General features: G+C 40.2%; 1 protein-coding gene and 1 long non-coding RNA gene across 17 annotated transcripts in view; one reads left to right on the forward strand and one right to left on the reverse strand.

The window, feature by feature from the left end:
* The window catches only part of PTPRK (protein tyrosine phosphatase receptor type K), a 341149-nt gene that overhangs the window by 80751 nt on the left and 233415 nt on the right, over positions 1-26983 (reverse strand). For all 14 annotated transcript variants that reach the window (XM_081856114.1, XM_081856122.1, XM_081856118.1 and 11 more), the window contains exons 8-10: positions 13103-13405; positions 8429-8538; positions 6277-6478 (exon numbers count right to left, since the gene is read on the reverse strand). In XM_081856114.1, the coding sequence (XP_081712240.1) occupies positions 6277-6478; positions 8429-8538; positions 13103-13405 (615 nt within the window). The remainder of the gene's footprint in view (positions 1-6276; positions 6479-8428; positions 8539-13102; positions 13406-26983) is intronic.
* The window catches only part of LOC309338807, a 39661-nt gene continuing 35977 nt past the window's right edge, over positions 23300-26983 (forward strand). For 2 of the 3 annotated variants that reach the window (XR_014155051.1, XR_014155052.1), the window contains exon 1: positions 24236-24321. This is a non-coding gene — a long non-coding RNA (uncharacterized lncRNA). Of the gene's footprint in view, positions 23334-24192; positions 24322-26983 lie in introns of those variants that run through there. The other variant, XR_014155050.1, reaches the window with a different exon arrangement.

Raw genomic sequence — 26983 nt, forward strand, 5'->3', positions numbered from 1 at the left:
CTGAAGATATCATGATCATTTTTATTCAGTGTTTCAACAAATGTTGCATAAGAAATACTCCTAAAGTAACAGCAGGAGCATATCGTGGAACTGTGTATCTATTATGTATATACTGTTCTACCATGATCAATTTTCCCCCACTTAATTGATTGAAATTATGAAATGACGTGACAGTGATATGGCAGCTCAGGATGAAAGACATTAGCATTAACAGCTGTACATGGTAAAATACCGTATATATTCAAGTATAAGCTGACCCGAATATAAGCTGAGGCACCTAATTTTACCACAAAAAACTAAAACAGATTAATCCTGAACAACAAAATAACACAACAAGAGATTGAACAAGCCATTCAGAACATGCAACTGGGCAAATCTCCAGGGCCAGATGGCCTGACTTCCAAGTATTACAAGATATTAAAAGACTATCTGATCCAACCAATGATGGAGGTTTGTAATGAAATTATGGAAGGGAAGAAGGCGCCGGAATTGTGGAAGGAAGCTTTTATCACATTGATACCAAAATCTGAAACTGAAAAGACACAACTCAAAAACTATCGTCCCATTTCCCTTCTGAATGTGGATTATAAAATATTTGCAGACATTTTGGCAAGTAGACTAAAAAGAGTTCTTAATGAAGTAATTCATAAAGACCAGGCAGGCTTTCTCCCAGGTAGACATATGTTTGCTAATACTAGGAACATTATTGACATTTTGGAACTTTTGCAAACAGACATAAATACAAAAGCAGTGTTAATTTTTATAGATGCGGAGAAGGCCTTTGATAACATTTCTTGGAAATTTATGAAGGGAAATTTGAAAGAAATGGGAGTGGGACGGGGGTTTGAGAATGGGATTGATGCAATATATTCAGAACAAAAGGCCAAACTGATAGTTAACAATGTGGTTACAGAAGAGTTCAAAATTGAAAAAGGAACACGACAAGGCTGCCCGATTTCCCCTTTGTTATTTATCTCGGTTCTGGAGGTGCTCTTGAATATGATCAGAGGGGACCGGTTGGTGGAAGGGATTCAGGTCGGAGCGAAACAATACAAACTTAAAGCTTTTGCAGATGACCTAGTTTTGACCCTGCAGGAGCCAGAATCTAGTACGAAAAGAGTATTACAATTGATTCAGGACTTTGGTCGGGTGGCGGGATTTAAATTAAACAAACAGAAAACCAAGGTGCTGGGAAAAAATTTGACAGATATAGAGTCAGAACGGTTTCAGAGAGAAACAGAATTAACTATGGTTAAAAAGGTAAAGTACCTAGGGGTAAACATAACAGCAAAAAACCTGAGTCTATTCAAGGATAACTATGAAAAATGTTGGTCTGAAATTAAGAGAGACTTGGATAGTTGGACAAAATTGAAGCTTTCTTTGTTAGGCCGAATTGCTGCTATTAAGATGAATGTATTGCCAAAAATGTTGTTTTTGTTTCAAACATTACAGATTGTGGATAAAACGGAGTGCTTCCGGAAGTGGCAGAAAGATATATCTAAATTTGTCTGGCAGGGCAAAAAGCCCAGAATTAAGTTTAAGATATTAACAGATGCGAAAGAAAGAGGGGGCTTTGCCCTGCCAGACTTAAAGTTGTACTATGAAGCCGCAGCTTTCTGCTGGCTAAAAGATTGGCTACTTCTCGAAGACACTGACGCACTGGACCTGGAAGGTTTTAACAATGCTTTTGGTTGGCATGCATACTTATGGTATGACAAAGTTAAGATCAATAAGGCCTTTAAGAACCATATTGTCAGGAAAGCAGTGTTTAATGTCTGGACAAAATATAAAGACTTATTGGAAAATAAAACTCCAAGGTGGCTTTCACCTCTGGAGGCTAAGGCCCGAAAAAGACCCAATATGGAGGCCAAATGGCCAAAATATTGGGAAATATTAGAAAAAGATGGAGACAATTGGAAATTGCAGAGTTTGGAGAAAATGAAGGATAAGGTGCGAGACTGGTTACATTATGCTCAGATTAAAGAAGTTTTTAAAAATGACAAAAAGTTAGGGTTCCAGGTGGAGAAATCGAAGTTAGAAACAGAATTGTTAGAACCAAAGACCAAGGTACTATCTAGAATGTATAACTTGCTGCTAAAATGGAATACACAAGACGAAATGGTTAAATCGGCTATGATAAAATGGGCACAGGACATTGGGCATAACATTATGTTTGAGGACTGGGAAAGGTTGTGGACCACTGGGCTGAACTTCACCGCATGTAATGCTCTGAAGGAAAATGTAATGAAAATGATATATAGATGGTATATGACCCCAGTTAAACTTGCCAAAATATACCATTCGTCTGATAATAAATGTTGGAAATGCAGAGAAAATGAAGGAACATTCTTTCACCTCTGGTGGACATGCCCTAAGGTGAAGGCCTTCTGGGAAATGATATATAATGAGCTGAAAAAGGTATTTAAGTATACCTTCACAAAGAAACCAGAGGCCTTCCTTCTGGGTATTGTCGGCCAGAAGGTGTTAAAGAAGGATCGAACATTTTTTATGTATGCAACAACGGCAGCAAGGATTCTCATTGCAAAAAACTGGAAAACTCAAGATCTACCCACACTGGAAGAGTGGCAGATGCAGCTGATGGACTATATGCAACTGGCCGAGATGACCGGCAGAATCCGTGATCTGGGAGAAGAGAAGATGGAGGAAGACTGGGAGAAATTTAAGATGTATCTACAAAAACATTGTAATTTGGTTGAATGTTAAGAAGGATGCTAGATTATAAAAAACTGGCCACCACTAAACTAGATTTAAATTTGATGATAAGTGAGACTAAAGAAAATATAAATTTTTTTTGGAAGAAGTGCTAGATTATATTTGAATGAGTGGACATGAGATTGTAAACAAGTTGATAATTTGTTTGGAAAAAATTTTTAGCGATGTAAATGGGAGCGGGAGACGTGAGGGAGTCCAAAGAAGTTATGAAATTGTTGTAAAAGAAGTAAGATTGTTTATTATGTGTGCATTTATATTTAAAAACCTTAATAAATATTTATATATATAAAAAAAAAATTACCACAAAAAACTGGCAAAACTTATTGACTCGAGTATAAGCCAGTTCACCACACCACAAATCTCCCCCCAGCCCCTCCCGTCCCCCTGCCTACCTAGGGTGTTGCCAAGAGGCAGAAGCTGGTGGCAGCGGCGGAGGAAGAACAAGCAGCCCCAAAGGGCTGCTATCGGGCTGCTCGTTCCTCTGCCGCTGCCGCTGACAGCAGCAAAGGTGGTGGAGGAGGAAGGAGTAGCCCCAAAGGGCTGTTTTCATGCTGCTCGTTCCTCCTCTGCCACCGCAGACAAGAAGCCTCACTCAAGTATAAGCCAAGGGGGCTTTTTCAGCATTAAAAATGTGCTTTAAAAGCCGCCTTATACTCGAGTATATACGGTAATTATAATTTTTCAGCTCTTCTGAAAACTTGAATCTATCCTTCCCAAATTATTCATCTCTAGAAACCTGATGTTTAATCCCAGTCTTCTGAAACAGAATCACTTTTCTGTTGAGGCTGCCAGGTGATAAAGAACCACTATTCAAATGAAAGGATACCCTGCATTTCAACAGCAAGCAGCTTCTGACTCTCTTCTAACCCTTATACAGCTTTCCATAGAGACAGGCTATCTCCTCTCTGTACTGGCATTATGAAGTGATTTTGGCATGTATTCGACAGAAAAAAAAAGATTTGCAGTTGCCATACACACGGGAGCCTAGCGAATACTTGTTCCTTCTGAATACAGAAGTCATTCATGATCCCATGCCTCATTTCTTGCTGTGATAACCAACAACCAACTATGTCCCATCAGCATAAAGATTTCTGCTTGCACAACAGGACTTTCTCCTTCACTGCGTATGCCCTACAGTGTTCCCAAATTTGCTCAAGAATTTTTTATAAACCCCTAGAAAGCACAAGGATTTCCATCCTTGCACTGATGGAACAAGAGATTTAGCGCTACTTTGGATTCTACCCCATTTATTTCAAAATGTATCAGTTCAGGGCTAAGCTAACATGGTGTCTCCATAACCTTCTCAGACTACACAGGGAAACAGAAAGCTGTCCAATAGTAAGTCAGACTAGTGGTCCACCTAACTCAGTATTGTCTACAATGATTGGCACCAATTCTCCAGGACTTCATAAAGTGGTGTCACCCAGCCCTACCTGGAGGGTCCAGGGATTGAACTTGGGACCTCTTGCATGTGAAGAAGATGCTCTACCACTGAGCTATGGTACTTCCCCATCTACAACTACAATTCCTGCAATCCCTCAAGACTGGCCATGATGGCTGGGACTGATGGAATGTGAAGTCCAACACCATCTTGTTTGCACTATGTTCTCCACCCCTGCATTAAATCCATGGCACAATGTAGGAGAATGAAAAAGCAGGAACATTTTATGAAAATCTCCCAACATAGCTGGATCTAGTAAACGTCCCATGCTCTTTAAGTGAATAATATATAGCAACCTGGCCCAAAGTCAAAATGCTGTATCAGTGTGGCAAAATATCTTTGTCCCTTAACGGCCATGTTGATGATACAGAGAAACAGCAGCTGATGTAACTAACACATTGCATTCATTTCCCAGGACTCCGGCACTCCCAGTAGCTCTAAAAAGCTCAATTTCCAAAAAGCCCAGACCTTCTGCTAGGCTATTGAAGAACTATGGGTGCTTTAGCCTCCTATTTGATATTACTCATATGCAAACACTACTTACCTATTTTGTGTCGTGCATAAAAGATAGCAAACACAGTAAAGTTTAATATAAAATGATGAACAACCTTAAATTAGAGGTGCATTATTTTCATTTATGCATCTTGGTTTGGGTTTTAGCACCCTAAACCAATTTCCATTATTCCGTAAAATAAATGAAATTAAACACACAGCTCATGCTAAAAATAGTACCGTGAACATGGCTCTATTGGTAGAGCATGAGACTCTTAATCTCAGCATTGTGGGTTCGAGCCCCACATTGGGCAAAAACATTCCTGCATATCCTTCCAGCTCGACACCTCTATGATTCTGTGTGTATGTATACAAGGATGGAAAATAATCCAAATTACTCCATGTGGGTTTCAGACTGTGTATATAATCTCCTTTCTAAGTGTTTGCCCACCTGAGCAGAACACTGTGCAAAACACTCTGTTATCTGTTAACATTCACTCATTAACCCTTTTCAGGCATTCATTTTGGCAGGGGTCACATTTATTAAATCTGAGAAAGTGTTGTGGGCACCAGGGACAACATGGCCTGGGGGTGTGGCATAGCACAAATTTTTTTTTGGGGGGGGGGACCAAACTGAACAATATGTTTGCCACAGGAAGTCAGCTATGTCCTGCTGGTCCCAATTGTGGAGATCGCACAATATTAATCACACACACAGAGACACTCGTACACTCACATGCTGTTGCTGTCTAAAAGCAACAGGGAGAATTTGTCTCAGCACCAGGCAAAAGATATATCAGGTGGCCATACCAAGTTCACTCTTAAAGAGTGCAGACATGCATATGGAACACAGACACATAGACATCTTTCTGTGTTTCTCTTATACATGCATGCTTCACATATATACCTTTCCCTCTCTCCCACCTCTGCTAGAATTTTTCAGGTGAGTGCAAAGTAAATGCTGAAAGGGTAGACCGAGAGAGAGGGGTGAGGAGGGAGCATGGGAGGGACAAGTAAATTTTGCATCATACCTCAAGTTCTAAAAACGGTGGAAACTTTATTTTTTAAAAAATAAAAGCTTTGAATTTGAGTATTCTGGTTTATCCCAGGGCACCAAAGGCGGCCTTCACAGGCACTGCAGGCACTGTGTTAGCGACCCCCATATTATGGAGACTAAGTTAACAAACAAGGAGGGGAGACTGCATGAGTGCAGTAGGTCTCTCTCTCTCTCTACACTGCCCTCCATCTCAATCATAGTCCACATGTTCAGGGGCAATTGTCTCCAGCAAGCAAGCCTCCAGTAGTCATGGAGGCTCCCATGCCTGGAGTATCAGGGTTGCAAACATGCAGTTACCTCCATGAACAAGGGAGGCTTCGCTTCCCCACTGCAGATAATCACCCTTGAACATGCACAGAGCAAGGGGAATGGGATGCAGTTTGCACTCTCATTCACAATATCCCCTCCTTGCATGTTTAACTCAACCCAATGATCTTCTCTTGACTGCAGCCAGCATGTTTTGTTACTATTCCCTGAAGGGAAGGGGGAAGAATTTATGTAAAAACAAACGTAAGAATATGAAAAATATTTGTGTGTGTGTGCTTGCCATTACCTGAAATATTGGTGGTTACATTGATTGCCGCAGCTGGCCCAAATCCTTTCACTGTGCTGGCCCTTATATAAAACTGGTAGGTAGTCCCGGGATGCAGATGGGAAAAGACATGATGTGTACTGTTCCATAGCTTTGACACAGTTTGAGCTGGCCCAGCCACTGGAACTGCGGGATCAAATGATCTTATGCTGCTGTAACTGACCTGTGGAAACAATTTCAGAGTCTTAGCAGGATCCCTGGCAGGATTAAGGAATTTCTGAGAATCAGTGAAACGTTTAGATTAAGCTTCTGGATTTCAGCGAAAGAACCTTGCTTTCAAATCCAAACTTAGCATATAGTGGCAATGGACACACGGCAATCTCTCCACCTTGGCTCTCTGTAAGCTTGGTAAATCAATCTATAACATCAGAAAAAATGTTTTGGCTTGTATAATTTTTATGAGGTGAACAAAATGGTACTACATTTCACTAATTTAAGGCTTTACAATAGGGAACCCCAGACCCGACAGGCCTCTAATTCTGGCTCCCAGGACTTTCCCCAGATCATGTTCCCTCAACAGCCCTGCTCTGCATCATCCTCAAGTACTTTTGCCTGATTGGAAATTGTCCTTTAACTGTAAACATGCCTCTTACTTGCCTGGATGGGTGTGTGCATGAATAGAAACATGCATGGCTGGAATATAGTCCACTATACACAGGAAGAGTTGCATCCATTTCCTCAACCACTTTTACCTCTGGCACATCAGATATGTAGGCCCCCAAAGGTTCATCACCAGGGGATGCAGCCCTTCAGCAGAAAACGATCCCTTGGACCTACTATATACAACGTTGGACCAATCATGTTGCCTGCAGCTTGGCAAGTGGCAAAATTTAGATGTATATTGAGTCCTGTCCCGTGACCCCAGGCTACTGTGGCTGTTGAGCACAAGTTGTGTGGGCTTTCTCTAATTTCTCTACAAAATCAGATATCTACTTCAAATCTTGTCATCCAGGTGAAGGCAGGAAGCCCTCTTATTTGCTTTGTTATCGTAAAGTGGCAGACAGCTGCTTATTTCCTTCATTCCTCTCTTTCTGTTAAAAAGTTCTACTTAAATATAGTGAAGCAATACTATGTATGTATTCAAGCCCACCCATGATATACTGAGCTTTTTCATTAGTATAGTGGTGAAATTCAAGAATGTAAAGTGCTAATGAGGATAAGCAGAAATATGCTAGGTCATGTAAAATATGATGGCATTTAACTGCCTCGTGTAAGTATTTAATTTGTTTTTTAAGCAGAAAAGTAATATTGTCAAGGCTGCCCAGTTCAGAGTATGATAGATACACAGGAAATTTGGTGCAAAATTATTGTTTTCCCTTCCTTCCCCAAGGGCTCATTCATCAAACCTTTTTGAATCACCAGAATTTGCATTCAGAGTTTCTTGAAGGGGAAAAACACGTTACCTTGAAGACTAGAATTGTCAGGTTTCTATTAATAAATTTTCACATATATTACCTGTAGCCTTCACTGGACAGGGCTCCATTAAATCATGATTCAGGAAAGCTATATATTAATGCTACTAGATCTAAATCAAAGTTACAAATTTAAGCTCTAGGTTTCATCATTTATTAAAAGTCTATTGGCAGAGCAAGCCTGTATCATTATATAATTTTAGAAGGAGTTCTTAATATTTTTTAATCACAACAGTTCAACCATTCTATAATTTAAGGATTATTATGACATACTGATTTCAGGCTCAGGTCAGTCATTGTGTGGACAGCACCGTGAATAGATTCACATTATTATATACTTTACTGTTCTGCACAGAAAAAGAGTTCACTTAAAAAAAAAGATTAAGTTTATCATTAAATTCCCATGCACCAAAAAGAGACTCAAAATAAGGGACAAACTTATAACATATCTTATTCCTACAAAGTAATGGAAGAAATAGTTCTTTTGGATTCCTCGAAGCCAGTTTTGAATATGGATCAAGGTGATTTTGACTGGAGACATTTTCCAGGCTAACTACATTGGCACACTCTAAGTTGAAGACCAGCATGCCAGTGAAGAATGAAGCATAGTTTAAAGTTTTAGGGAAAATGTACATATTATCCCCAAGATTCTCATGCATACTCCAAACACAGGACACCGCAGCCATTTTTTAAAAAAATACCTCATACTGTGTGATGATCCCATTTGAATCCATAGGTTCTTTCCAGTTTAGGAAGATCTTGTCTTCAAAGGGAGTTCCTTTTAGTGATTTTGCTGGTACAGGACCAGGCACTGTAAAACAAACAAAAAACATTCAGGTTTAAAGGTGTTAGCCAAATAATCCTCCCAAAAGTCAGATAAAGGCAACCCCCTCAAATGAATAAGTATTGGGCTTAGAATCAAGCCACATGAAATGGCAGCTTGGTTTTGAGAATGTATGGATTGTTGTTTAAATAGCAGCCTGGACCATGAATAAATTGGTTCAAAATGAGTCAGCTTTGCAATTCCACAGGTGAATTATGAGCCACATTACAACCTGTTGGAACTATCAGCAGATCATTTGGCAAAGGTGTGTATCTAAAAAGAAGGGGGGGGCAATGCAAAGGGGAGGGGAAAATTAAGAAAGCTCCAACAAGTTACTTCTATTTAAACTTGTATTAGCCCACCTTTTAAATTATTCCCCCTTCAACCTCACATTCTTAAACCTTAAAATGCAATGAGTTCCATATATGACCTTTCTGAAAGATTTGTTCCCAAAACATGTTGCAAATTTGTAATGGGCAGAAACAAAGCCATTGAATCAAAGGAACTATAAGCAGTAGGAAATATTATGAGGTCCATCACAAGTGTCAGAATTATTTCAGATTCTATGAAACTAACAATAATATGCTGCCCCTGGGACAAACTAATTAATTTGGTGAATTAAAAATAAATTCATGGAGAAAAAAGTCCAAAAGTGAACAGATGAGATTCAAGTACTCAGCTTCCATGAGTTATATTCACCTATCAGTCAACTGAAGACTGCTATTCTTTGCTTCACAATACTGACAAAGATTCAAGCAGAGATGATGGCTGATGTCCCTTGACAGTCCCTCTGTGCTGTTTTGTGGCATTTGCTGATGTGCTGTAGGCATCTTTCTGTTTTCTATGGCAGTGCTCTGTGTTTCTCTTGTCTACAGTTCAAATGGAGCATGTATTGCACAGGGCCTAGCCCAGGTGATAGACTTCCTTTGGCAGTTGAATGTGCACATGACAGACTGCACTGAAATGTGTCTAGCAAATGAACATGATTATAGTATGCACAATGCTTGAGTGTTCATTACAAACAGTTATTTAAGGCTGCAAGCTTATGGCCAACTAAAGTGCTTTGCAACTGAATACAAGACTGCTGGACTGAAAACCATCACCCCACAGAGAGCCTAGAATCCAGCAGCTAAATAACTGGTTGGTTAGCTCAGATAAAGATACGTGATTCAGCTCTGCTACAAATCACTTCTTTTTGTCCCCTAGAAGTCATAATACCAAAGTAAGAGAAGAATCAATTTGTTGCATAATTCCCCTCTTAATGGCTAGACTCTAGACCAGGGGCGGGCAACTTGTGGAACTCTAGGTGCTGTTGGATTCCCAACTCAGATCAGTCTCAGACAGCATGACAATGGTCAGGGATGATGGGAGTGTTAGTCCAACCACATCTGCTGGCTAACTGGGTCCTCAACTCTGTTCCAGACCTAGCAGCCAGAGAGCTCTTTGCTAATAGTACAAACACGTACCTACACTTGAGTGCACTTTTGCCCTATACTACTTTCTCCTTGGAACTGAAAATAATAAAACATAACAAGGGGGAGCCAGGTCTCCACTATCTGTAAGCAACACGTTGTCTTTCAGCTCAAAGCTCATTTTGTCGCATCTCTACTAGATGCTGTATCTCTTGACCAGCCTCCCTATTATTCCTCCAGTAGTTTTTTCCAAGCACAAGTGCTAAAGAGTTTTTATTTATAGCCCCCTTTCTGATCAACTACTGTTTCTGTCTCAACTCCCTGCCTCCTCTGCTGGATATCTGATATGAGAGAGAGAAAGAGAAAAGGAGAAAGACTTGGCTTCAGAAAATAAATAAAGGGCATACGGTAGCTGGAAATATGGAATTGTTATACGAGCACCTGAAGATCCCAGTATGTAAAGTAATATAACTTCACATTTGTATTATACATTTTTTTGTACGTATATAAATCACAGATTTTTGAACATCTGGAGATGGCAATATTGGGCCTTCAAGAGATTTATGTCTTTCCTTGTATCCCCACATTTCTTTCTAAGGACCCCAAGGGAAAGAAACCAGCAGCCAGCTCACATTCCACACTCCTGGATTCATATATTTTGTTGGCGGAAGTAGAGTTGACTGGAAACAGCGCATTAGTATAATTTGCATCTTTGTTTACCAGCAACAAAAAAATACATAAATAAAATGTAACACTGTGCTACAATTTGTCAAAAACACAGATTAGGTTGCAAAAAAGAAATTGGGCATTATTCAGAGACACATTAGGGACACTTTGATTCTGAACCCAGAACATAAGTCATCAGATATCAGATAGATTCATACTTATACAATATTATAATTTCTGTTTGTTTGTTTTTTGTTAAAAATATGTTCACTGTCAAATGTTTCATGTGGCTGCACTCCATGAAGATTAACCTAATTTAATGTCACCTATCTCAGGCCATAGCTAAAAAAAAATGTCAACTAAAATGAGATGTGTTGGCGTGTGTGTGTATGAACGGGGGGGGGGACACCCATTTTTTAGTACAGGGTTGGAGTCCCCCCCACATCAAGTATGAGAGGTGGGCTAGGCCAGGGCCAACCACCACCTTCTCTCCCTCTCTGTCACTCTATTCTCCTTCTCCTGGGGAGGGACAGGTCACTCTTGCCAGAGAGCTGGACTGATCACATGCAGAGGGCTTTTGAAATTAGGCCAAGTGATGCATGTATCAGGGATAGAGCAAAACTTTCAATCTCTTAAAACTTTGGTCCGTGTACAACTGGAGGAACTTCAAGGCCATTTATGCAATGATGTCATCTTGAATCAACTGTGCCAATTACCCAAATGCCAGTAATGGGAGAGGGTTTTTTTTAGCAGCACTTCCCAACTGTAGCCCACACAGCTAAGATAAGGGGCAATATTTGCCACCCCGCCATATGGGAGCAGGGTTTCATTTGGGGCTATGAGACACTTCACCTGCAAAACTGACAGCAATTATGCACTTTCTTCTAAATGAGTGAATGGATGCCACACCCTTTATTTATACATTTTAGCAAATACTTACAAATTCTACATCCTGACATCATATACACCTCTCTCTCCAACCTTTCTTTGGTTAAATTCAGTTAATGATTTGTGTATCAACCATAGGTGAAGGTTCTAAACTACCAGGCCGACCTGGTTTAGAACATCTTGTCTTTATTATTCCATTTGCTCAGGAGTCCTATCTAGATGTAGTGACTTCTGGAATCAGATCAATGCCTTATCCATTCAGACACTGCATCAAACTCCAGTTAGCACAATACATGGGTTGATTCTGATGTGCCAGATGATCTGAAACCATGGTTTGTTGATTATACCACATCTTAGTTGAGGTTATTGGTGTGATGCTGGAACAACTGACGATTCAACTTTCCCTTTATAGCTACTTGTTCCAATCCAGTATCTCATGTGACTCTGAATCTATGAGTACCTCTCTTTGAGCATATAAAGCTGCCCTCTCTATTGAAGCGAACAGGGTATTTTGCTTGTACTTCATGAGGCACTGGTCACAACAGGGGTGGCTCCCGGTGCCCTTCGGCTGTTGCTGGACTACAGCTATCATCTCTGACCACTGGCCGTGGGGCTGACAGGAGCTGGAGTCCAACAATATTCAGAGCATTCCAGGGTAGCAACCCTGGTGCAACATGCAAATCTGCTTAGGCACAAGGCTTTTAAGAGATACACATTTGCCAATATTCCTGCATTTTGAATATGCAGTTAGTCACAAACCTGACTACATGAGCATTAAGCTACTTCTGTATATTGTAATTTCCATCTAATTAGGAACTTAATTTAATGCTGTTTTAATTTGTTGAAAATTTAGATTCATAAAAAGGATAATCACTAAAGAGCTTTGTAAACATATAAAGTGTCCCTTATTACCCCTCAAATAAGGTAAATAAAGTTATGCTGTTAGCAGAAGTAAATAAAGGATATTTTAAGGCAGTAATCTCAATATATGCAGATATAATTACTTAGTGAGTTGTAAGAACACAGCACTGTAAACATGAATTTGTAGAAATGACTCTGAATTTAGAGACAAACGAACACTGACATATATTTTTCTTAGGCCTGGTTCAGATGTAACGCTAGTACCAGCATTAATGGGTACCCCCACAGAGTCACCTATGGACTTTCATCAGCCCTTCTTTCTCATGCATTAAAGCCCCTCCCACATGCCTTGCAATCAAAATTTACTAGCAATCAAAATTTGCCAGGCACCAGGCTCATTTTGCACCTGTCTATTAGCCACTTGTGAGTCTGCAGATCATTCCTTATCCTTTAAAGTTACTCATTGCACACCCAAACTGGAGTTTATCCCCTTTCTCCAAGATTAAAGGTTGGTCCAAGCAAAGCACTTAAACAAAAATCAATGTAAGCTATTTACACTGATATGTGCTGACATGACTATCATTTACGTCTGGGCATTTTGTTCAACTACTCACAGGCTAACATGAACATGTAAACATAATTTTCAAGCAGGCAACACAGCTAAGAATTCTTTCAACACCTGCTTTGAGAGCTAAGGCATCAAGAAGAGAAGAATTTGAACCTACCATCTTCATCCGTTTGGATTATCGTCTCTTCACTTTCCTTTCTCCCCTCAGGATTAGTCAGGATCATTTTGAGGCTGACATTAGTGTAAGGAGGCAGGTGGTTCACAACATGCTGAGGTGCTTTGGGGTCCATATCCAAGCAGTCTGCCTTGCTTTCATTATGGCCACGGAAGTAATGGTAGCAGATCGTGACGTTGAAAGTGTGGCAGCGAGTAATGTTGTAACCTAGAGATTCCCAATCCACAGCAATGCGTCGGGCCTGGATCTCAGCGATCTTCAATGTTTTTGGTGTTCTCATAGGCTCTAAAACACACACAGAGAGAACATGAACTACTTTCAGGAGTGTCCGAGCATAGAAGTGACACAAGAAATACAGAACCCTCATTGGTGGATTAAGTCTGCCCAATGCCCACTGCATATCTGCTTTGACTTGACCTAAGAATTCCATCCCGTTCTGCTGTCACATCTGCCAGCATTTACAAACATTTGTAAATCTACATATATATATTTTTTAAAAAAGGAACGACAACTGTAAAAAAAATCCACACTAAAATGTTTAATTAGCTGACATTGTTGGACCAATTCAAAGTCTCTGACAGCAAACCCACCAAGAGCAACCAAAGACCACCACAGCTGTTGCTATGCTTCTGTGTGCTTTGCGGTTTCTTTCGGCATGCATTAAATTTGAGTAAATTGGATAATATATCATCCTGGTGAAGAGTCAGTGTGCTCTGCACTGTGATTTATCATGCCACCAAGCAATGCTGTTTACTTATTACACTAATTGCTCTACTAAACTAGCAGTAACCAAAATGATACAGATATTAATTAAAATTTATTACTTGGGTAATGCTGTTATTCATTGACAAAAAAAGCCAAAACAAAAACACAACACCACTACAAAATGTCAGGCTCTTCTTTCCTTGACCGCCCCCCTATAAACACCATAAATGGTCTGCACTATCACCCAAGCTCAACCATTAACATGTGCACAGCTCTCCACTCAACTGGAAAACACCAGCAACACTTGTCTGACTCCCTGAACAGCCATCAATCCATCACCATCTCCCTAGTGTATTCATTCCTCATGCAAGACTAACTTTATAGCCTGACTTAATTAAAGTGATTACACAATGAAAGTCATGACCATGACCACATATACTAAAAATTCACTCAACACACATTGCATTCCTACATTCTACATTCCTGGTATATTTATTTACAGCAGCAAGTTATAGTTTGTGTATCTCAGTATTCTGCCAGATTAAGGGTGAAGCCAAATGAGCCAAACGTTCTTCTATCCATTCATAAGCCTTCACTGTCTTTTAAGAACGCTCATTTACCAAGTGAAAAATCTTAACTAAGCAAACAGCACAAGGCACAGATGGCACAGCCAAACAGGGGCTTCAATAAATGTGCTCAAGCATACAGCTTACAAGACAATGCAACCATTTAAGCATCCCCACCCCCCATCCTTGCAATACATTTGTATATATTATTGTCAGATACGTGGGCTTTTCTGAATTAGTATGCTACATACAGATTAATGGATTTACTTCTCACAGTGACTAGCTTTCCACTTAGATGTTTCCTCTTCTGTATTAGCTATTAATTTATTAATTAAAGAGGTAAATAGTTTGGGTTTCTGAAGTAGGATGAAGGAGACCAATGTTGAAAATATATATTCAACCACCTGAGCGATAATCAGCTTGTTTTTATGAATGCAAGGACCTCTGCAAAATGTTGCCTTCAGTGTGTAGCAGCATGGACAAGATCCAGTGGTCCAGGCCTGGATTTCAAATGGCCATGCAATCGAATAAGCTTTTCACACACCCCTCCTTCCTAACGTAGCTCCCTAAAAGTGCAGCCTAAAGGAGAGGAAGCCTATGGAGAAGTATTTCATGTTGTGTGTAACGTTGGAGAATCAGCATCCCCCTCATGAACATGAGGAAAGTATATGTACGTGGATGCACTGTGGATGCACACAGGAATCTTCTTGGAGCCTTCTCCTAGCACCTGGGTAGCTTACCAATGACCTGTGCCTTTTGGCTTGGTCATCATCCACTGAGCTCAAGGCAAACTCACCCTGAGCTAGTTTGGACATAATATTAAACCATAGATTAGCACTGCAAGGGAAAAAAAACAGTCTCCACCCAGGCTTGCTTGTTCCCTGTCTCCTCTAGTACAGCCAGAAGTTCAGAAACCTTTCACTTCCATTTTCCATTTTCTTTTCCCCTTCTCCCATCCAAATCATTTTCACACTTATTTATGAATCTCCTCCAACCCCAGTGATCTCAATGCATGTCTGTTTGTATTGAAAACAGAAAAAACGAATTAACAAGATTTTTTTAAAAAACACACACACACAACTCTCTTAACTAAGGTTAGTGGAAGCAAACCAACTTCAAGCCATACTTTATGAAGTCAGCTTGCTTTCACTAACCACAGTTTAAGGTTTGAATGACACAGTAAACAGTTGTGAATCTAAAAGGGAAGGGGAATTCATACTGGAAGGGGAGAGGGAGGGAAAGGAGGCTAGGCTCAGTCTCATGATTTAGTGTTGTAACCAGACATTGCCATAACGACTGTAAAAAAAAAAAAAAAGCTATCTGAGGTGTGGTGTTTGCACACAGGAATCTCTCCTTTTTATTTTCGAATTTTAAAAACACTTTTGGAACTTTGACAAAGTTCCAAGCAACTTCAATATCTAGGCTTCTTCTGAGATGGAGATGGACAAGTTCTCCAATTTCAACTGTTTATGGTTTACATTCCATGGCTACTAAGCTACAATGGCTGTGATCTACTTCCACTACTAGGGACAGTATGCCTCTGAACACGTTTCTGGGAACCACAAGTGGGGAGAGTGCTGTTGAACTCAGGTTCTGCTTCAGGGGTACCTATAGGTGAGCCATTGTGAGAACAGGTTGCTGGGCTAGATGGGCCTTTGGCCTGATCCAGCAGGACTCTTCTTATTTCCATTATGACACATTGCTGTAGTCATCAGAAGTGGCATCTTGATCCTCACCCTCTGCTTGTCCGTGTGTGTGTGTGAAGTTAGGTGATAGGCTAATTGCTTATTATTCATTCTTTAAAAATAAACCTCTTATCTGTAAACACAGTTATTAGAAGATTGTTTTGTACTGCTGTGGAAGGCACCATCAGAAGTCAGTCTATAGCATGTGAGTGTTGGATGTTTTAAAAACAACAACTCCTCATTCCTCCTGTGCTGGCACCCAGTGGAAAATCTCCTCCCTCTGAACTTCCTTGTTCCACTAGGAGGGAAGCTGAAGAGCAGCTACAGAGGGATGTGTGAGAGAATTGTCACTAGAATTGTCAGATGCGTCCCTCTTCCATAGGTAGTCTTGTTAAAGTAAAAAAGAAGACGGCGACACATTAAATGTATACACACAGTGAATATATTGACTGGTTTGGCCCTGACATTTTAATTTCACGTTGCATTTGCTTGAAAGGCTAAAAGTAGTTTTACCCTCCCTGCCCCAAAACACAATTTACTGCAACGCTTCCTGGAATCAAGGCCACTGCTTGAACCTCCTTAACAGCAAAGAATAAGACTGGGATGTGAGGTTTCAGTCTGTCACGCTGAATTTCAAAGTGTTTTGATTTAGTTTCCTCAAGGCAGGAACACTAATAAGCATTCTGGCCGCATTACACTAGATATTAAAAAAAGTTAAAGGTGGAGCAGAAAATGTTTTCAAAGTTCCTTGAAATGTAACAGACGTGCCCCAGTATTGGAAGGCACATTAAAGGCATCCTTTATTTTGCCTGCCAGAAAAAGGGTGGAGGGAGAAGGGAGGAAAGACAAGTTGAGATTTCTCACCACCGTGCTTACCATTGGCAGAGACCAACCAATTTCTATTAAGGCTGAGATGGTAATTAAAGTCTGTAGCGGCTCTCAGCAGCCTTGGTAAACTCTGCCAACTGTCCCTCTGCTGCTGAAAATGGCACTTCGAAATGCAATTTTTTGCTCTCTTCTCGGAGCAACATTCATAACAGGGTCTCTGGAGATCAGGTTGAATTGTTTTAAACTGCTGCACCACAAAGCCTCCATCTGCAGAGCCTCAGTAGAAAGTAATCTCCTAATAATTATGTTGCCAGATAAGAGGTCGCTAGATTGTTTAGTAAATTCCAAAAAAACCTAATTGCATCTCATTAAGAATAATTTCATTTGAAACTGGAAGAGAACTAATGTGCTCCGTTTATTACTCTTCCGGGCTTCGCTGCCCTACGGAGTGTCAGCTGAGCCCATTTGCAACTCAATTCTATCTAAGGGCTTTGCCTCCAAGATGCAGGCAATACTTCCAAAGGGCATCAAGTTATACTTTTTATTATTCTCATATTCACAGAGGCTCACAAGCTTATTTGTTCATACACACCCAATCAAATTTCTAATTAGATTCAAGGAATGCCTATTCTCCTAATGTACAACTCTTTGTGCATTAGAGACTGAAAAGAAGCGTAACTCATTGCTAAGTGAGGACTCAGCTTAAGCAACCTTTCAGTCAGGGGTGTAGGAAGGGGGGGGGTGGAGGGGGGGGGCTGCCCCAGGTGCCAATCTGGGGTGTGTGTGTGTGTGACAAGATGGCCCCTGCCTCCCTCCAGCTGTAGAGCGGCCGAGAGCATCCATACGGGCTGCTGCGTGTGTGCACTCCGTACAGGATGCCACACATGCGCAATCCGTATGGGATGCCGTACATGAGCACTCCGTACGGGCTGCCCCGCCCCGGGTAACGGAGAGGGTTTCTCTACCACTGCTTCCAGTGTGCTATTTATATATCACGTTACACATCCATAGAACTGTTGAGAATTCCATTCCTCCCATGCTGCAGATGTGTGGGATTGTTACATCACATGTCTGTTTACATTCCAGCACTGATTATTGGAGTCGTGTGAGTGAAAAGGTAGATACACTGTTTCCGCTCTGTATAGCCATTGTTTTTGCAGTTCTCTCTCTGAGAAAGAAAGACAGAGAGAGAGGCCATATTTTTCTTTGTTCTGTTTGATTTAATTTGCAATAAATTAGGCTTAGATGTTACTCCTCAAGGCTGCACTTCTGTTTGGACTCTGCTAGTCGTGTGCTCATGTCCTTGGATATGGGTCACATCAACATCAACGTGATGGGAGACCGGAGGGATGAATCCCGGGTGACGCTGCATGGGGGGGGGGGGAGGCACCAGCCTCGGCGTTATCACCCAACAAGAACTCTCTAAGCGATTTGCAATAAAAATACGTAAGATATTCAATAAAACCATAAAAATAGAAAAACAATAAAAGTGTTCATCCAAACAAAAAGCTAAACCATAATCTAAACAGTAAGAGCTGTTCAACAGTGGAACGGTCTCCCTTGGGAGGTTGTGGACTCTCCTTCCTTGGAGGTTTTCAAGCAGAGGTTGGATGGCCATCTGTCATGGATGCTTTAGCTGAGATTCCTGCATTGCAGGCAGTTGGACTAGATGACCCTTGGAATTCCTTCTAATTCTACAATTCTATGATTTTAAACCAGCACAAAATATCCGCTCTCTCATCTAACGCATTCAAATGAAGTAAGCCACATCATGCCGTAATGTACCATTTATGACTTGAAATAAACTGCTAATTCATTTATTTCCAAGAGAAATAGAATGTAGGTAATAGAATTTGGATCAAAGATCAACACAAACCCCAGCTTTTGATGAATTGTACCCCAGTCTACAAAAGTTTATGCCATAATAAATTCATTAGTCTTTAAGGTGCCTTTGTTGCTTTTGATGCTGTAAAACAGACTAACATAACAACTACCCCACTGAAAATAGCAGTTTTATTGATCTTAGCCTAGTAATGTCTTCTCACACAAGAATACCACACTGCCCTCTGTAATTTTGTATAGTACTGTATGAAATCCAAAATGCTAGTACCTGGAGCTTAATGTAGTGCTATGTGTCTTTATACTTATGGATAAAAAATAAATTGTACACTGCAGCAAGCTGACAATTACACAAATGAGATGTCCATGCCATCTTTCATGCACTCTTCTAAGCCATCACTGTCCTCCGCAAGGTCCCATTCAGCACAATCAGTCCCCCAAGGAGGAGTGCAATGGTTGTATAAATGCATGAGCAGTGTGGAGAGTCCTTCTATTCTGTATAATGACTGTTGTGTTGCAATGCACATGCACTGAGGTCCAAACAGGAAGTTGAAGGGAAGGAGGGAGAAAGGAAGAATTGTAGGAATTGTGCCCATCCTTATTTGTTTTCAATAACACCACAAGGTTTACTTTTAATCACTGGTGATGGATAATTTATTTAGTATCAAATGTTAAGCCTCGTATCAGAGATGAAACTGATGCTTCTTCAATAGTAATAAGGAAAGAGAAATTCCACATATTCCCAGGCAACAATACAAAAATTGCATATATAAGAGTGAGACTATAGCCATGGCAGGTACACATACACACCATTATGGATCAGGAAGATTGAGCACCACTTTATAAGATACAATGAATAATAGCTTTAGTATTCTCTAAAGGTTAATAATAGACAGACAGATAGAAGAAAAGACACAAAACCTGTTGACCCATCAGCCACCTTTCAACAGCAGAATGATTTAATAAGTAGCTCTAGATAATGGCTAAAATGAAATTCGATTTCTTTAGCGCTTGATAAGCAACACACAATATGACAGTTCAATATCAGTGCCCCTTTGTAGAGATTATCTCCATTTATTCAGAGATTGTTTTCAAAACAAAAAGGCCTCCACAGTTGGGAAAGAAAAAAGGAGAGTCACGTGCTCTCCTCAGAACCAATTTTAATGATAAAACACATTACCTGCTGTCAGTCAAAGAAAAGCAGAGTATGTCCCAGGGCCTGTGACAAAAAGGCTATTTCTCAAAGATGTACACAAGGATAGGACACTCAAGCATGACAAGTGTTTTGCTGTTGCTGCTTTTCAAGAGAAATCCCATAGGTTGATGAGAATGCACAATTTCAGTTTCATTTATCTAAAATAAAAGGAAGTGGCTTTTCTGGTCAAAAGATAACATTCACATTTGTCAGTGTGAAATTGAAAACAATGAAACAAATTTCATAGCAAAGGCAAAGGATGACGATAAAGAGAACAGCAAGAATATTTGATGCCTTAGCAGTTTTTCTTTCCTTGCGCTCTCTTGTTCTCAAACTGCAAGACATAATCAGAAGCCAGACCAAAGATTTCACAAGCATGGTACGTAGTGACTTGCTACTGGCCCACAACTTAGTGTTCATGGGACACTGGAAAAGCCTCTTACATACATAGCATAGTAGCGATGACTGTGACCTACAATATTGGAAGTTACAGGATCAAATTCTTTCTCAACCTCAAACCTGCCAAGGTTGCCATACTTCTGTCAACCTCTTCTCTCCTTCTGCACTATAAGAACAATAATATTGGTTTACTTTACAAGAGCTGAATCATACTATGATAAGTCAAACTGTAATGACAATGACCAACTAGGTCATTTCTGAATTACTGTGCTTGAATTATTTCCTTTCTACTTTAGTCCAACCTTTAAGTACAGACATGTTCTTTGCCCGCATATCCTGGTAGCATAGGATATAATTCAAGATGGGTAGCTCACAAGTAAATATCCAGTTGGTTGTTTTTCAAGTAATCTTTTGTGATGTTCCAGAATATCTAAGACTCACCAAAGTAGTGCAAACCTAGGATTAAGGAAGGGGTGGCTAGAACAGCACAGAATAATAAGGTCCCATGCACAAAGGAAATACAGCATTGTCCCAGAAAGAACAGAGAACATGTTCAAAGCATCCTGAGATCAAATATATTCTCTGTTATTTATTATATTTATATACCACCCTTTATCTGAGGATCACAGGGCGGTTTAAAAACACAGGAATGAATATTTCTCTAAAAAAAAAAAGGAGGGAAAAAAAAGATGGTTTAGGGGTCAAAAGCTGCCTTACACATCTCCTTCCAGGATGCTCTAGATCAGGGGAGTAAACATGGTGCCCTTCAAATGTCTTGGACAGTGGGATATCCAGTCTCATATAACCAACATGCTTAAGTCTGATTGATGCATGAATGCTAAAAACTATAGAGTTTTTAGCATTCTATCTGGCCAGGCTTAGCTCACCTTGGGAGAGACTAGGAAATCAAGCCTTTGTTCCCAGTCTATCCAAGCAGCTCAACGTGTGACGAGACAAAGTTGCTTGTTAGCCTCTTAGCTTAATGGCTTTAACAATCCTCTCTTGAGTCACAATACCAATAATTTAGGAACTTTCATCACTTTGCAACTAAGTCAAGTTTTACCGCCTATGCAACATTTTTGACTGAAAAATGGAAAAGCACAAGAGCCTGACCTTTGAAGCGTTTGTAAGTAAACCAATTTTAAACTTACCAAACATGTGGTCTTTTTAAATGCTGGGGGAAGAGGGAGTTTTGGAACTCACACGGGCACATTTTTAAGGTCCAACAGCCTATATTTCCACACTTTACTTTGCTGCCTGTTTTGCGATTTTAAATCTCTGCTGGGGTTCTCTCACCAAAGAGTAGATGCCCCAAACCAGGATCTTGGCATCTAGGAATTCTCCTTTTATACAGTGGTACCTCGGGGTAAGAACTTAATTCGTTCCGGAGGTCCGTTCTTAACCCGTAACTGTTCTTAACCTGAGACACCACTTTAGCTAATGGGGCCTCCCACTGCCGCCGCACAATTTCTGTTCTCATCCTGAAGCAAAGTTCTTAACCTGAGGTACTATTTCTGGGTTAGCAGAGTCTGTAACCTGAAGCATCTGTAACCTGAAGCGTCTGTAACCCGAGGTACCACTGTACCTATTTTTTCTTTGTACCAACATGGACTGCATCTTCCAGCATCCCTGACCACTGACAGTGCTGGCTAAGGACTTGAATTGTCATTGTTGCTAAAAATGTTTATCTCGCTCTTCCTCTCAAAGGAGCCCAGGGAAGCAAGCAATTAAAACATCTAAAAACAATTCCAGTATCAATACAGACTGGGAAAGATAACTACATAAAGGGCTTGTTAAGAATATAATAAATAAGAGACTACTGGATCAAATCAATGGCTCATCAAGTCCAGCATCCTGTTCTCAGAGTGACCAAGCAAGATCCAGGCGCATGAAAATTCCCTCCTCCAGCAGTATCCAAGAACTGCTATTCAGCAGCATATAGACTCCAACCATGGAGGGAGAGCATAGCCATCATGGCTAGTAACCACTGACAGCCTTACCATCCATTATCTTGCCTGAACCTCTTTTAAAGCAATTCAAGTTTGTGACCATCACTATCTGCTGTAGGAGTGAAGCCCACAGTTTAACAATGATTGTGTGAATAAGTGCTTTACTTTGTCTGTGCTGAATCTTCCATCATTAGGCATCATTGGATATCTACAAATTCTAGTGTGTTAAGAAAGAAGAAAAAACCTTTTATCTCCCCACTTTCTCCATCCTGTGCCTAATTTTATATACTTATCATGTTGCTTCCTACTTGCCTTTTCTCTAAACTAAAATGTCCCTTTCCTCATAAGGAAGCACCTTGATAATTTTGGTTGCTCTTTTCAGAACCATTTCCAACTCTACAATATCCTTTTCAAGGTGACATGACCAGAACTGTTCACAGTAGTCACACTATAGATTTGTATAATGGCCTTATGGTACTGGCTGTTTTCCATTCCTTTTCTAACAATCCCTAGCATGAAATTTGCCTTTTCACAGCTGCCACAAACTGAGTCAACATCTTCACTGAGGTATCCACTCTGACCACAAGGACTTGTTCCTGGTCAGTCACTGCCAGTTGAGATCTCATGGGCGTATATGTGAAATTGTGATTTTTCACTGCAACATATATATCACTATACACTTGTCTGCACCAAATGCATTCTCCATTTTATAGCCTGTTCACTAAGTTTGCAATCCTTTTCTGTTTTACTGACCCTGAACAATTTAGTATAATCATCAAACTCAGTCAACTCACGGCTCACTCCTAACTCTAGATCATTTTCAAACAAGTTAAAATGCACAGCTCCCAACACCGATCCTTGGGAGACTACACTTTCTACCTCCATCAGGCGTCCAGTTATTCCTACTCTTTGCTTCCTGTTGCTTAACCTGTTCCTGATTCACAAGTGGACTGCCCATCATTCCATGGTTGCTAAGTTTAGAATGTATCATACATACAGACCTAGTATGCCAACATGCAACCAATTCTACATAACTGTATCTCAGGGGTGATATGAAAACCAAGGGATCACCTACCTAAAATATACATAAGGAGTGAAGTGGTTCTATACCTTTCTTTTTCTTCTGAGTTTATGAAAAACTATTAGCTTTTTGTTTTCTCCTTTTTCCAGGTGAAAGGAGTAAATCTGTTACTGACTGTGGGGAGCTAAAGAAAACACCTGACTTAATTTATGGATATTATCGTTAGTTATTATTATTAATTAACTTTATGGATCTAGGGGACTTACTGTTAAGATCAGCAGTCTCATCATAGCTTCAACAGAAACCAGGGGATCATCAATATATTTTAACGCATATACTTATGCATGCAAAATATATTTGTCCCTGCTGCAGAGACAGAGCAAAGAGACAAAGATATAACTGCACTGTTGGCAATTACTTGTCTTTTTATCTGATGGTATGTTTATTCTGCAGCCTCCATTCATGATTAACAGTTTGTGTATCCCTCACCTGTAATCAATAGCTGTGCAGTCTTGTATTAGCTGTGGAGATTAGACATCCCTTGATAATAAATTCCATTGATTTCCTCAGCTTAGGTGTAGTAATCCGAGAGCATTTTCCAGCATTTAAATTAAAAAGAAAATATATAGCCTTCAACGAGTGGAAATACTAGCATGATTATAAGGTGTGACCTCTTTAAACTCATTCCTCCAGATGAATCAAACCTATCTGGTATAATAAAATGTGAATGAGCATGTCAACAAGCATGAAAATGAAACAGCAAAGAAACAAAAAATGTGACAGGAAACACAAACCAACGCCAGAAAAGCTTTGCTTGAATTGTACATGGCACAAGCATTTTCTGAGATTATTTCTCTAAGGTATTTAGTTTGTCTTTAACATTAGGAAGCAATTGAGTCGGGCAGCATCAATTCCGCGCCCTCCCCCACCCCAAAAGCTGCTACATCTTTGCTGCTTCTAAGTGTCAGTCTTCAAATTATAGAACCATCGGGCCCGAAGAGACCAGAAAATCAGGTATTCTATCTAGCACACTGACTGCTGGTTCATATATTAAGGGAAATGTGGAAAAGAAGAAGCTCCAAACCAATTTATCCCAGCACTGTGCCTTCCAGATGTTTTGAATAACAGCTCTCATCAGTCTGGGTGGGAGTGATGGGAGTTGTATTTAAAAATATCTGGAAGGCACTAGGTTGGGGGGGGGGATGATGCAACATGTGACTCAAAGCATCACAACTGGAGTGAGAAGACTTCCAGGGATGTTTTGGGGCTCATGGATCTCAACAAGGGGAAGACATGCAGTTTCCTTTCCCCCACATCTTTGCCCATTTAGAGCCGCTTCATGACTTGGGTGCCAGATGGGTGGGAATGGACCAACTGATTCTGACTGGAAGTTATGAGAAAACTGAGTGCACATCATGCACTTAGAGGTGAACGACACAAGAGTTATTTGACTGTTTCTAAGAAATCTGGCATAGTCATTATCAGGGGAAATCTTGCCATCTGTATCAATTGCTGGCCATTTTTGTTTTTGCATCCAATATTTGTTTTGCAGTGGAGGAGGCTCAAACTTGTGTGAAAATTGCATTGAATACAACCTGGAGGTCTGCTCTCTAATTTAAAATATACCAGAGGGAACATGCACGTTTGCTTTCATGAATTAATCTGCATATCTTTTCTGAATTTTGAGAAGTGCCAAATGTGAGCCGAAACATATCAAATCAACCAAGGCATACCATATGCTAAATAACTTAATTTTTACATACAGTAGGAAGAGCTTTGTTCAACATAAGCATATTTTGTAAGCAGATCCGAGGGTTTGCAGAAAATCATAAACAAATCAATGTTGCACTTTTACACCATTTTTCTAGAAAGCTGCAACCCACAGGCTTGATTCTGATAACACAAAACCACATGCTTTTTAAGAGGGAGACTATTCAATGAAGGAAGACCCCAGAGTGCAATGCAGGCTTCTTTCTGGTGGCCATCAGCATGTGTTCTGAGACTTGGTGTCTCTGTGGGTCCTGGACAAGAACGAGACATGCAAATGCTATCATTTCCTAAGGTTCAGCAGACACTTTTGATGGATGAGAAAACTGATTCAGTTTGCAATTAAAGGCAAACCTATATAAAACACTTCTCTGAAACAATATGCCATCCTTCAGAATTCACACTTCTCTGAATTTTGAAAAGTAGTTTTCCAGCCAGGTAATACATGCAAAAATGGTAAAGTGTGCATATATTACTGAAAATAGCACACAAAACTGTATTACAGAAAACTGCTTTATAAAAATATGTAGATTGGGCAAAATTGCATTAATGTATGTACCGTATTTTACCATATATAAGACGCCCCCACATGGTACCAACTCCCATATGTATTCCAAACACAGGAATTAGGAGACAGAGATTAGTCAGTCAGTGACTATATGTGGGAAGGGGTCACAGCCACTAACGAAAGTTGTTGCATGGTAAATTATTCATAATTATTCATAATTGCATTACCCAAACATTTGTTTGATATTATAATCAACATAATTTAGGTGGCTTGTGGTTTTTTTAAAAAAATCTGTACTGTCTCTGTTCAAGTATCATATTGCCACCAGAGTCAGAAAAGTGGGTCATGCTGTCTTCCACTGTAAACAGAACAGAGCAAAATCGTGTTCAAGTGCAAAAAACAATTGTGTCCTTCTTTTGCTTGAAAACTGGTCTCTTTTCTGCAAGACATATAAACCTCCTTTGGGACAATTCAAATTAGAGTCACAGGCCAAACATAAAGACATGTCTGTGAAATCAAATCCTTTTTGCTCATTTAACATGCTTCTGTGATTTCTAGTCAAAGAAAATGAGACAAAGTTTTGCTGGCAGCCCTCTCCCTTGTATTTCAAAACCAAGAATATCAAATATCCAGTAGATGGGGAGAGAGGGAAGTACTGAATGGATGTAGTTAAAACAAGGAGTTTTGGGTCAAGTTAATTTCCTTTTGTTCGAAGCTCCAACACTGCTCTCTTCACACTGCTTTCCAGGCCCATTAAGAGCTCTGACTGATGCTTGGCATTTTTCCTCCAAGTGCTTAGATGGGGAAACTGCAGCAGAAAGTCTGAATTAAAACTTCTGGCTGGCATTTTTACAAGCTGCAAGGGCAAGGTAGCCTCTCTACACCCTGCCTTGGACAGGGTGAATATTAAGACAAACAGCATGGTCCCAAGATCTAGAGCAGTGTTACTACCAGCCCAGGAAGGACCCAGATTTTCTGACCAGTAACCTACCGCTACACAACAACAGCAGCTTTGGAAATGCAAGGGGAATTTAAAAAGGAGTTTGTAACTCTGCTAGTTCAACAAACAACAAATGCCACTGGGCCCTAAAGTAACTCTTTGGCTATAGACCAAATAATTTGAGTAGAACACATGTAATCAAGGAACATTACCCTTTCCTTTATTTCAATGATAATAACATGTGGAACACCGGCTTTCTTCTGCCAAAGCATTGGGTACCCAAATTAAGTAGGTGCTAGCCAAACCTAGACACTTTTAAAACCCACAAATCCTTTATTCCTCCTGCCACCTAACTAATAGTTATAGACATCATTGTTTTCCATACCCAGTGGATTGCTAATGTAAAGGGCAAATTATTTTTCAGACTTTACTACAAGGGGGTGAGAAATCTGTGGCACTCC

The sequence above is a fragment of the Podarcis erhardii genome (assembly GCF_964252035.2).
Source record: "Podarcis erhardii genome assembly, chromosome: 3".
NCBI classification, from domain to species: Eukaryota; Metazoa; Chordata; class Lepidosauria; order Squamata; family Lacertidae; genus Podarcis; species Podarcis erhardii.